At 34.4% G+C, this 13444-nt stretch overlaps 1 protein-coding gene and 1 long non-coding RNA gene across 2 annotated transcripts; both read left to right on the top strand.

The window, feature by feature from the left end:
* The first annotated feature begins 5955 nt into the window (after nucleotides 1-5955).
* Nucleotides 5956-8131, top strand: LOC100807363 (zinc finger A20 and AN1 domain-containing stress-associated protein 3). The gene is made up of 2 exons (XM_003540193.5): nucleotides 5956-7311; nucleotides 7425-8131. Exon 2 carries the CDS (start codon nucleotides 7441-7443, stop codon nucleotides 7915-7917), a length of 477 nt encoding a protein of 158 aa, XP_003540241.1. The 5' UTR covers nucleotides 5956-7311; nucleotides 7425-7440; the 3' UTR covers nucleotides 7918-8131.
* A 952-nt stretch (nucleotides 8132-9083) lies between these two features.
* LOC121173208 (uncharacterized) lies at nucleotides 9084-11597 on the top strand. The gene is made up of 2 exons (XR_005887625.1): nucleotides 9084-10424; nucleotides 10512-11597. It is a non-coding gene; the product is annotated as an uncharacterized lncRNA (long non-coding RNA).
* Nucleotides 11598-13444: the final 1847 nt, after the last annotated feature.

Below are 13444 nucleotides of genomic sequence, written 5' to 3' on the forward strand. Positions count from 1 at the left end.
CAAAGTTGATAGCAATATGCTCATACCATTTTTCTTTATCATAGGTCTGAGCCCATTTACACTTGAGGATTTGGTATAACCAATCTGCTGCTCGCAAAACTCTGATCGCATTGCAAGCAACTTTACCTCAAATTGTTATTTCCTCATCTCATATCCTATGACAAAAAATAAAACATGATGAGTAGTAAATATGTTGAACACATAATAAATAAATTATTTGAGGCATGAAGTGCTTAGAAGTTTACCCGTATTGATGACTTATTTTTTTAAGTCGACATTTTTAAATTATTTGTTAAAATTTGATGCAATATGGCAAATGCAATACACAAAAGTTACATCCGACCTAGTCCACCCAAAATTGTTTTGATCACAAAGCTGCTAGCAAACTGGTTCCCCTATTTGATATAATACATAAATTTGGTTGAGGTGGACATATTTCCTCAAATAATGCAAGAACCACATCCAAGAATCTTTGTTCTCACTCTCAACAATTGTGAAAGTGAGTGGAAAATTGTTTCAATTATCATCTTGTACAATGGCAGTCAACAAAGTACCACGATATTTTTTTGTTACAAATGTGTCATCTACTTGCACAATCAGCTTGCAATATTGAAATTCTTAAATGCATGGCTTAAAATCCCAAAACACACGATTAAAAATCACCTTAGAAGTGTCATCCTCACCATCCTCCATTGAATTGGATGTTTTGTATCTAACAATTGTACCTTGTACAAAGTGTTGACCAGCTCTCATCCATATAGACAAATAACTTTATGATTCTTCCCAACCTCCAAATGCAATTTTGAGTGCTTTCTGTTTAGATGTCCATGCCTCTTGTATGTCACAATATAACCAAAGCATTATAGCATGTCTGCAATCAAGATTTTGATTGGGATACTAGGATTTGTGTTCACTAAGTCAACAATATTATGAGCAGTTAAAGATGAGTCTAACCTAACATGATCTTGAGATATGAGTGAAGTTGTGCAAGTGTGAATACCATTTATTTTATTTATCTCCCACCTCATGTGTATTTTGCTAAAGGATGTCCTCACCCTCCAATGACATCCATTATCATATTGTATACACTTAACAACATATTTGTCACCTCATATTGTATACACTTAACAACATAATTAAATGAATGTAGAAAATGAAATTACTTAATGACATGCACAGTTGCTTGTTTTGATTCAAACTTCATGCCTTCATCAAGATCATGAGACTTTTGTACTACCACTCTCTCTATTCTGATAAGGATTTGAGAATTGTAGATCTTTTGAAAGTTGGCTATTAATAGTTTTAAAATATGAAGATGCCCCACATTGACTTTGATTGCTTGGTTCTCCACTTTTGTGAGCTTTGTGCTCCTGATCCTCATCACTAAAGTCACTAACATTATCCTTTATTATGGATTCTTCACCAAACATTTGTGAACAAATAAAAATGTAATTTAGCAGTAAAAGTATGAATAATTTATGGACATCTAATGTTAAATAGAAACATACCAGGAAAATGGTAAAAATATGTATAATGGCTTGTATGGAAAATGTGCCTAGATAGAAGATTGAGAAGATTACGAGTGCAAGCTCAAATGCTAGGAAATATGTTTTATAATGGAGATGAAAGTCCTAGGGTTAGCACAACTTGAAAGTAATTAAATCCCCCCACAAATTATAGCCCTAAAGTCGTGGCTTATCTCAACTTTAAAGTCCCGGTCTATCTTACGACTTTTGTGTTGAAGTCGTGACCTTCCTTACGACTTTAAAGTCGTGTGGCATCAAAGACTTCTATGGTGTGACTTTAAAGTCGTGACCTATATGCTATGACTTTGAAGTCGTGTAACCTTAAGGAACATGCAATGAAATGTGCAAAATCATCTTGTAGAACATGGATAATGCAGGCTCATGCGCAAATATTTCCAAGCTCATGTATGAAGAATTTCAGCTTGCATGATATGAAATATAGAAATGACAATACATATTAGATTTCAGAATCCTGCACCTTGAAGAATCTTCCTTCGTTCAATGGTGAAGCTCGTGAAAACCATGTTGAAGAACACTAAACCTACACGTTCAAGAAAGACCAAATCGACACGTTCAACTTACCATGTGACATGAGATTCTTTATGTGAAGTCCAATCAAGTACAACACTGAAGAAGTGAGATTCTTTCACATGTGAACACAAAAGCATGAGATTCCCTCTATCAAATGACAAATGCATGACATATTTGCCATCACGTGAATGAATCACTTCACTACCAAAGGCTACTTCTTTCATGTTGGACCTTCTTTCTCACATCCCACCTCTTTCATTCTTCTTTTGCTGTTGTGGAGCTTGTTTCTCTTTCTCACATCCCACTTTTTTCATCCTTCTTGCAATCTCTTGTTCTTTTTAAGCAATGACACATGCACAACCTGGACCTATTGATGGTTCATTATTGCGCTTACAACACAATCATATTTCCAATCAAGTGTGGGAAGGCGAAGAAAGAATGGTTCGTCCAAAGTGTAATTTTGTTTGGGTTTTACGCATATGGACTAGATAGATAATTGCGAGAAAAACTTAATAAATGAAGCTGGTTTTGGTCGTGTTATAACTATTGGGCAGATTGATATTAATCAACATTTGGTCAATGCATTGGTTGAATGTTGAAGGCCTGAAACACACACATTTTCATTTTTCACATGGGGAGACAACCATAACTTAAGATGTGGTCTTGTAGCTAGGCCTCAAGATAGATGAACTGCCTGTAGCTGGTGTTAGTACTGATGATGTACGTCTTACTTGTTAGGCCTTATTAGGGGACATTCCACCTGATAAGTATATCAAAGGAAAAATGATTTATTTAACCTGGTTGTGGCAAAATTTTCAAGAACTTCCTGTTAATGTCGATGATGTTGTCATTGCACAACATGCTAGAGCTCATATCATGATGTCCATAGGCGGATGTTTGATGTCAGATACATCAGAGGTAAGAGATCATTTTATGTATCTCCTTTTGTTAGCAAATTTTATAGAGACAAGTCATTATAGTTGGGATACAGTAGTATTAGCTTCTCTTTTTTGAGTTCTAGATCGAGCCGTAAAGCCATTACAAATTGATATCGAAGGATGCTTGTTGTTGCTACAATCACGGGCACGAGACCACATTAAACATATTGTCCCACACATAGATGACCTATATGATGAAGAAGTACAACAAGGACTTGGATTTCCTCTTGCACGAAGGTGGTCTCAATCAACGAGCCAAAGAAACATTCTTACCCATGCAGTCATACTTATACAATCATATTTGATAGACTACATATGAATGAGGTTTTTTTTATATTATTTATATTAAGTATTTCTTTGGGTTTCTTATTCATTAATAAATATGTGACAATAATAATATATATCTTGCAATTCTTGTGGACACCTTATGAGGCACCCTACATAGGGCGATTAATTAATAATGTTGAGGTATCAATGATTGTTTGTGCAAAAGTACCTCTCATATGTTTTGCAATTTTGGAATGGCATGCAATATATAAGGTCATGAGACAATTTGGATTTTCAACAAAATATTTCAGATGACCCACCAAACCAAACCTAGATGAACTCCATGACATAGATATTAGAGGGAGAATAAATATTTTTTTAGTCTTACCATCATCGTCATTGGATTAACAAATGGAATCATTGGAATGATTATATTGTTCAATGTGATGTTCACCATGGTATTTTGCAAGAAAATTTAGAATACATGCAATGGTATATACGTCGAGTTAGACGATATATATTGCGTGAAGGGACACCATTTATTGAGATTGTAAGTTTACTTAAGAATTTTCATAAATTATTGTTATTATTATTCATTATTATTTCTAACATGATATTTTCAGTATTATCCTGCCCATCATCATCATCAATCGCATGTTGAACCTAGTATACCTCTAGTACATGTTTTTGGATATATGTCCCAACATCATCAATCACATGCGCAATCTATTTATCAATCAACAAGCTTTTCTGGATATATGCCTCAAGAATGTGAACAAAGTTTTCAAACACCGGGAGTCTCATTATATGTGCCTCAATACTCATTTGAAGTTTCTTTTACCTCAAATGTTTTTGAAGGACACTCACAAATGTTTGCTACCACTTTCAACACTCTGCCATTTGTATACAACCCACCACCATCGAGTTGTTGTTATCATCCATCATTACCTACCATATGCATAACATGGGTCATGAGAATGAGGAGGAAGATGATGATAACACCAATAATGATAATGGCGATGATGATGGTTATGGTGGTGATGATGTTTCTCAACAACAACAAACGGTTATACGTGATCATCCTAGAACAATAAGAGGAAGATGTCATAAAATAAGAGAACAACAACCACTAACAAATCAAGTGCAACAAGATAGAAGACCACAACATATATCCAGAAGAACTTGTTGCGGGACATCATCCCACTATTAATATTTTTCTTAAACAAATATGTGTAGTATTTTTTTATTTAAATTTTAAGCCTTTTGTTTACATTATTTTTTTTAATTTAAAAAACAAATAATAATCCTTAACATTAGTAACAAAAACATAGAAAATATTAAATAAAACAATATACAAAATTATAAATCAAAATTAACTTAAAGTCGCTTAAAACTAATTTAATTTTTTTTTAAAAGATTTAACACGACTTTGAAGTCATTAATCATTTTACGACTTCGAATAAATAATTAAAAAAATTTGAACAACTCTGAAGTCGTTATAAATTTTACAATTTAATACAAAAAAATTTAAAAAAATTAAAGTCGTTAGAGTTTTTATGACTCCACTTAAAAAAAAGGCCAAAGTCATCAATTTTTTACTATTTCATATCCAAACGTTGTAAAAATCCCTATGACTTACCCTTACTTGGGTATTAATTCAAAAATTACCCACATTAATGGAATTACCCCTTTTGATCAAACCCCCGATAGATATCATTGATTGAAGTTTTAAATATAATATCTCAAATTATAATGTTTCAACCATAATGTGATCAAATCCCCTAGCTCTCGCCAAAGCAATCCCTTTCCTGATACCCCATTTATTCTTCTAGTGAATTTGCTTCTTCTTCCACTTTCGTTTCATTTTTTTCATGTTTGTCGATCGAGCAAAAACCTCTTTTTGTTATGTAACAAGACTTTTATTTATGTATTTACTTATGTATTATGTAATACCTCAATTATAATATTCCTTTACTGTATTATATATGCCACTAGAAAAATTATTTTTATATTATTACTTAAATATTTTGAAAAAGGAACAAACGTTTTTGTAATTAAATGTTCTAAATAAAATAAAATAAAGATTCTAAGAATTGTTGCGTTGGATTTTTGGGTTGTTGCATTTCTGTTATAAGTCAAGCCTTGTTTGTGCCTATTGCCCAAATGTGGTGAGAAACCATAATAGTCAACCACTTAGGGTGGAGGTCGACTAAAAAATAAATCAGTTATTGAAACTCAAAAGTTATTAAAAATTAATAAAGTCATGTAAATCTTGAAGAGTGTGTTTATTTTCTTTTTTAAAATGCTCAAACTAAAAGTTAACCCCAAAAGAAGAAGATACAAGTCCGTTGAGGTGTTTTGAATGTTTTGTCGACTATAAATCAAACCCACATTAAATATATAACTTTCTACTACTAATAGTTAAAAGAAAAACATAATTAAATAAAAAAAGGCATGGTTAAAAATTTAAAATTCACCTCATGTACTATATCGGTTAAATTTATACCTAGTCTCTAGTATTGTTGGTAGCACCTCTTTTGTATTTTGTCACCTCTTTTGTTTGCTCGTTTGAGTGTGTAAAATGGGGTCACATCACCCAGTTGACAATAATGATATGTTTAAGAACCATTTTCCGAGGCAAACAACATTCGACTTGTCAATTTCAAATGACTTGTATACACTATACAATGCATCCGTAATGTCAAACCATTTTCTTTTTTTTATTTTTTAATAAAGAAATGAACGAATCCACGGCTCAGAACGCTTATGCTTCATATCCGGTGGATTCTGACTTTATCCGCGCGGCGCCGTATGTTTCACCGTCCAACCGGTCCAAATTGGCCTGCTGCTTAATTATTTCAATTTTAAAATAAAGAACAAATAATTTTAAGACAAATCATTGATTAATGTCGCTACCTAATTACAACAATTAGGAAAAGCAAAAAGGTTCAGAATGTATTTAATTATGATTTTAAAGAATTTTTTTAAAAGATCTTTCTGCTAAAAGTTTTGAGATATTCAATTATTTTTAAATAATAAAAATAAATTCATGATGACCTTTCAAATTGTATGAATTTATATTTTATGAATTCATTAAATCTAAACTACAAAATCATAATTATAAAAGTCTTTTAAAAGAAATCTTAAAAGTTATTATATTTTTACAATTTTTTAAAAATTCACAAGAAATTTTTTTATACTAAAACAATCTTTTTAAAATCCTAATCTAATAGATCCCTTACTCTCAATCCTAGGAATACAAACCATGTTTCCTTTCTTTTATTTGAAACACTTGTTTTTAATTATTAAAATATATTTTTACATTTCAGATTATATGATTCTTTTGAAAAAAAAAATTTAAAATATATATTGTTTTAAAAATTTAATACTGCATTAGATATTTTTTCTCAAGATTACTTTTAATCCATGCTTAGTGATGAGTATAATATACAGAAAGAATAAATGATTCATTAATTTTCATTTGAGCGATATTAGTAAAAAAAAATATATCACAAAATTATTCAATATTTTCTTTAAAATTCAACAAATAAATAATTTTTACTTTGTCTAAACAATAACCGAGGAGCATAATAGAGTGATTAATAAATAACAATTAATAATGTGAGAAAAAGAAGTAGCGTAGCGTAAACGGCTTCGAGAAGATACCGAATCAAGACCCCATACGGCTAACCTAGAGAGAGAAAGAGCGTCCTTAAAAAGACCGTTTCGCTAACGCGTAACAATAGACGCGTTGTTGCGCTCCGTTTGGTTACAGAATACAAACAAACAAATAGAAAACCCAAAATAACCGAGAAAAGAAAATTAGATAGAGAGAAGAAGAAAGCGTATCTGGAATTTTCGTTTCGTTGGTGTGTCGTGTGCGTGTGGAGGTTCTTTTCTTTGAGACTTTCCTTCAAATTCTAGATTGCTTCCCTTTCTTTTCTTTCCCTTATAACCACCAACCTCTCCCTTTCCCCCTTTTCATTTCTTCCTCGATTTTCCATTTCCATAACCTTAGTCATCCTCTTCTTTCATCTTTCTCCCTAACGGTAATAACAATACAAATCTCAATCTTTCTTTCTTTTTTCTGTTTTCTCTGCTTTTATTTTAGGGTTTTGAAATTTGTGATCTCACCGGTGGATCGCTTCCGGTCTCGTTTCAGGTATCGAGGGAAAAATATGGCGGAAGAACACAGATGCCAGGCACCGCGCTTCTGCGCCAACAATTGCGGTTTCTTTGGCAGCCCTGCCACGCAGAATATGTGCTCCAAGTGCTACCGCGATTTCCAGCTCAAGGAGCAGCAATCTTCCAACGCCAAGATGGTTCTCAATCAGTCGCTGGTTCCTTCACCGCCACCGGCGGTGATTTCTCAGCCGTCGTCTTCTTCTTCGGCCGCGGTAGATCCGTCATCGGCGGTGGTTGATGACGCGCCACGCGAGTCGGAGGAGGTTAAGGCGCCGCAGCAGAACCGGTGTATGACGTGCAGGCGGCGCGTGGGGCTCACAGGGTTCAAGTGTCGGTGCGGGATGATGCTGTGCGGGACCCACCGTTACCCGGAGCAGCACGCGTGCGAGTTCGACTTCAAGGGGATGGGGAGAGAGCAGATCGCGAAGGCGAATCCGGTGGTGAAGGGCGAGAAGCTCGACAAGATCTGAAACGAATGAACGAAGGGTGTTATGGTAATTTCGTGTTTATCAAGTTGGTGGTGATGGATAACGGATGCGAAACGCGGGTCGGATCATTGACCCGTAAAAGGCGGTGGGTGAGTGGGTGAGTTTGGTGGGTCATTGTTATGTGGTTGCGTTGTCATTGTAAATTAAAAAATTTGAAAAACATTTCAATTGTCATTCACCTTCTTTCTGGTTGAAAGCTGCTACTATTTCTAATTCTTTAATTTCTTTTGCACAATATTGATGTTAATAAATGATAGGAAGAATAATAATTGCAACATCGCAGGCCGGTGACCGGTGGCTTTGCCTTCACGTTAGAAAAGTGAAAAGCTATAAAAAAATCAAGTAGGGTTCACAAACTTTAATTATTGATAAACACATTCACGTAAGAGCAAAATTCGTATGTTCCAGTCTTAATTTCATTAGTTCTAGTTTTCTAAAAACTATCATAATATTTACATCGTCAAAGCGCATAATTTTGTGTAAAAATGTTACAAAATCCATGAGTAATGTGAAGAGTGAACATACATAAACTCAGAAAGTACGCTTTATAATAAACTGATAATATCATTTAGTAAATAAATTTATTTTTTAAAGACTTTTTCTCTCATTCACTCAAATGTAACAATTATTCTAATAGATAATGTTATCATCAGATTTTGTTAAGTCTAGGTCTGCGAGTAGTCTATTTCCGTCCTTCCGACCTCCTTTTTCAATGGTGGGTAGAGTATCTAAAAAGAGATACAGTGCTTGTTTTGGGTGAGTATGGTGAATAGGATGTGTCTTCCATCTACATACATTCGTGGTCTATCCTCTTATAGGAGAAGGCAGCATCGCAGCATCCGAGGTAGTAATTGCCCATGACATTCACGAGGATGTTGTGTGGACGACGTTCATGAAGATGAAAGAGCTTAAAGACAACATGAGTTATGCCAGCGAGGCGACATGAAGTCATTAGTCGGGTGTTGTTTGGCATTAGGACTTTGAGTACGAGATTAATATGTGGTCGATCAGGATGGTCTATCACACACACATATCCAAAGAAATGAGTTGGACCGACTTTGGTTGATCCTTACATGGGGGGTTTTTTAATTGATGTCTTTGAGCCATTTAGGAAAATGGATGAGGCTGCCAGAGGTGGTGACGGGGAGGGGGGGGGGGGGGGGGATAGATATTGTAGGTCCTCTTGTAAAAGTAAAAGACTAAAAAAACCAAAAAGAATAAAGATAAAGATGATTCTAAGCATCGGGGACAAAAAGGAGTTCCCTCTATCACTCTTCTTGAGTACACGGTCACTTGTGAGGTTGAGATTTATTTTTCTATCCTTCAAAATATCAAATCCATTACATACCTTAAATATAGGATAAACCTAACTTATCACAATAATTTTGACTATGTTATTGGTGATCATTGTCTTCTGAGTAAACGAGTTTTTCTCGGTGCTAGTAAAGGCCAACCCGACTTTACTTATGTGTGTGAAGATATGTTCAAGGATTTGGACATATCTTTACTTTTTATTTATTTTGAGTGTGAGGTTTTAACCAAGATGAATGTTACTCCTACTCTACTCCATCCAAATAGTTGGACCTTTACAAAGGCATTTTTAACTCTTTGCTATTATTTTAATATCACTTCCATTGTCAACAAATTTTTGTACTTTTATTGGGTTTAGGCAAGTCAGGGAAGGTTGGGTGGGTTTCCATGACAGGTGCACATGGGTCTTTGTTCACCTTGTTCAACTCCTCTAAGAAGAAATTCAAGACTCGTTTTCATAAGATTAAATTGAACCCAATTTATCCCGACCGCACAAGTCTTTTCAATAAATTTGATGGAGAAACTAGGAGATTTCCCTTTTATTGGCAAGAATTCTGTAAAGGTTTAAATCTTAGGAAAGGCTATTACTATCTCCCAAGGATAGGTGAGATATTAACATAATTATGGAGTTTCCAAGGAGAATGAATATCAAGGTAGTCCTTAACTTGCCTTATAGTGGCGATGTTGAAAAAGCTTTAGAGGGTAAGCTTTTATTAAGTTTTGAATATTGGTGTAGATTAGAGTTGTTACTAACTTATTTTTTTTAAAAAAATCTTTTTGCAATGCACAGGAATCATGAAAGGTTTCAATTTCAAGATGATTCAGGCTTCTGGAATCTTAGAATCCCAACATACCACCAACACTTGTTGACCTAGTGAAGCCTAAGAAGAGGAAGACAATTGCTATTGAGGTCGATCAACCAAGTGACAAAATCAAACAACAGTCTAAAACTGCCAAGGTCGTAGTGATGGATAAGTGATGTTCTCTAGAAAAAGAGAAAGGTAGAAAACAACAAGAGGTTTGCAAGAAGAAGACTTTGAATGTGGAAGAGCCTACTACTAAAGGTAGGAATGTTGATGTGATCCACCCACAAAACAATGAGGAGCCGATCACTAATGTTGATGTTAGTAACAAGCACATGGAGAAGTCAACTACTACAACTCCACCTAATCCATAAGGTAGTGAGTTTTTAATCATGTTACTTTTGCATACATTTACTTTTATACCTTGCATGTTTGTTTTTGAAAGTAGAATCATGTCCTTAGGTGAAAAAAATGTTCCTCAAAATACTTCGTCTGAAAAGCGAAGTGGAGGTATGTGATCCAACATCATCAAGGCCCTCTACATATGGTTGATCATGTAACTGTAACTCATGATCTTCCTTCGTTATGGGATGTCAACATCAAGGGATCTGAGTTCATCATCACTGATAGACTACTTACAAAGATTGACTCTGAGATGATGGACTTCATTGGAGCCGACAACAACTTGGATTCTATATAAGTCTTTCTTTACAGATCTGTTGTTGCCATCTATCATTGGAGGAACAAATATGTTGACATGGAAACAAAGTTCATGGCTAGTTTGGAGGATAAGAGGAAATTGGTCAAAGCCCTCAATGAGAAAAACTCATTTATGATTAGAAAGATTGAGATCATTAAGGGTCTTCAAAATAAAATTATTGACCATGAGAAGATGGTTTCCATGAAGGTTGTAGAAAACGAAAAGCTTGTTAAGGAAATTAAAAGTATGAACATGAATTTCTATTTTGCAGTTAAGGACTTAGCAGAAACCAAGAACATTGTCAAGGCCTTAAATGATTAACTAACTGCTTAGGAAGAAAAGAAGAAAGCTTTGGAGTTAGAGAGAGAATAATATGCTAAAAGAGAGAGATTTGGTCGATCAATAGACTTCCAAACTACAAACACAACTTGTTGATCAAAAGAAAGAAACAAAAAAGATTAGTGTTGAGCATGTGTTGCAGCTGCAACAAGCATTCATGATAGGTCATGAAGATGGCTTCAAAAACGCTCTCCGCCAACTTGGTTTATTCACCTCTAATATAAATTTAGAGAAATTCAATGTATTGAAAGATGTAAAGGATGAGGAGTTAGTGAGAGAGTCTCAAATGGAAAGTTCTGAGGAGGCTTCTAATAATGAGATGATTTCTAAAGCAGATGATGTTGAGGCGACCTCAAACTTTGTTCTACCTTTAAATCCTCTAATGACTTAGTTTTTATAAGATAATCAGGGCTTTCGGTTTTATGTTGTAATGAGATGTTTTATATTTCAAATTATCTTGTACCAAGATATTAGAGTATGAAATATATTGTATTAAGTTTAATGTTTAATGAGATCAGTGTTTGACAAAGTTTTTACGTGCTTAAGTTATGTTTAACTTAAGTGTTAACAATAAAGTAATAGAGAGTAAACCCAATCTTTCTAAAGCATTTAAGCAATAACAAAAAAAAGTATAAATATAAGCTGTTAACTCGTTGGCAAGTGTACCAAATCGTCACAAGTAGTAAAATTCTCGGAAGTCCGAGTGTCGAATCCACATGGACTTTATTTGTACTTAGATTAATACAAACCCAATTTAAAAGCAAGAGATAAGAATTTAAAATAAAAGATAAAGATAATAGATAAGATAAGGTAAAGAAAAGATAAGATATTTAAAGATAAAATTAGAAGATAAAAGAAAAGATAAGATATTTAAAGATAAAATTCGAAGATAAAAGAAAAAGATAAAAGATTGAAAGATCAAAATAGAAGATAAAATATTTAAATTGAGATATGATAAAGATAAGAATAACTACTTCCAAGAAAATCCAACAGTAAAATAAGGAATAACTACTTCTAAGAAAAGCCAACAGTAAAATAAGGAATACAATCTATATATTAAAATCGCTAAAACCTAACAAGCCTAATTAGCCTAGATATATGGATTCAGGATTTGTCTGTTATCAATACCAGTGAACTAATTCTGCCCCACATCTATTCATCTACTTGCCCTTGATCTCTCATGATGACAAGCCTACCTTAATTACCTATCTTCCAAATGCCCTTTGCGAAGACTCAATAACTAAGATGCATTAAGATTACATTCTAGATGTTTGCTAAAACATGAGCATTGGGTCATGCAAATCCTATGATTTCTTTCTTTTATTGTTCTATTAAGCGTTACCCTCTCCCGAGTGGCCTAACCCTTAAAACCGATTCACGCATTCATTTCTTATCCCTAATTAGGCTTTACCCTCTCCCGAGTGGACTAAAGACTAACAGAAAATAAAGTCCGAGATGCAGAATAAATAAGAAAGAAAAGCAGATAAAAGAACCTAGAAGGAAAACCCTCTAATGATAACCTGATCATTTCTTCCTTTTAGTGTTCTATTAAGCGTTACCCTCTCCCGAGTGGACTAACCCTTAAAACAGTTTCAAGTATTCATTCCTTACCCCTAATTAGGCTTTACTCTCTCCCAAGTGGACTAAACCCTAATAGAAAGTAAGGTCCGAGATACAAGATGAAAAAGAAAGAACGGTAAATAAAAGAACCTGGAAGGAAATCCTCTTTTTATTGATAACTCTTGAAATGCTCCATACATCATTGGCTTTTTAGGCCTGCCAGGCCCTAGCTAGGGGGTTTAGCCACTCATCGTCATGAAAGCTTTACAATGAGACGGAGGGTGAAAGAAAGAAAATGAGTAAATGAAACCCCTAGGAGAGGGGGTTCTGTTGTGGTGTTCTCTTTCTCTTGAACTGAATTTCTATTTATAGCTGCTGAAGTGGACTTTGGGCCTTCGTAGGCGCGCTTAGCGCGACACCCCGTGCTTAGCGCGTGTACTTCCTGGCCCGCTTAGCCCGTGACGGGCGCTGAGCGCGCGTATTGGGCTGAGCCTTCTTCAAATTTTCTTCTTTTCTTCAATTTTTCTGCCCTCTTTGCTTGTTACACCTCCAATTTTTATATTTGCAACCAAAAATTCAATTTAATTAATTTCCTAACTTTTAATCACAAATAACTACTAAATAATTAATTTCAGGCCAATATTTGACTAATTTTCTACTATCAAAATACAATTATTTAGCAGTTATCTTAAGCTGAGTTGTACAAGACATGAGATCATGTGGTGAAAAGAAAATATGACTTCATACTTCAACCTTTATGTAGATGTGCTCAACATGCTCGATTTTAAAGGTCACT

This window comes from Glycine max, chromosome 12 (assembly GCF_000004515.6).
Source record: "Glycine max cultivar Williams 82 chromosome 12, Glycine_max_v4.0, whole genome shotgun sequence".
Classification (NCBI taxonomy): Eukaryota; Viridiplantae; Streptophyta; class Magnoliopsida; order Fabales; family Fabaceae; genus Glycine; species Glycine max.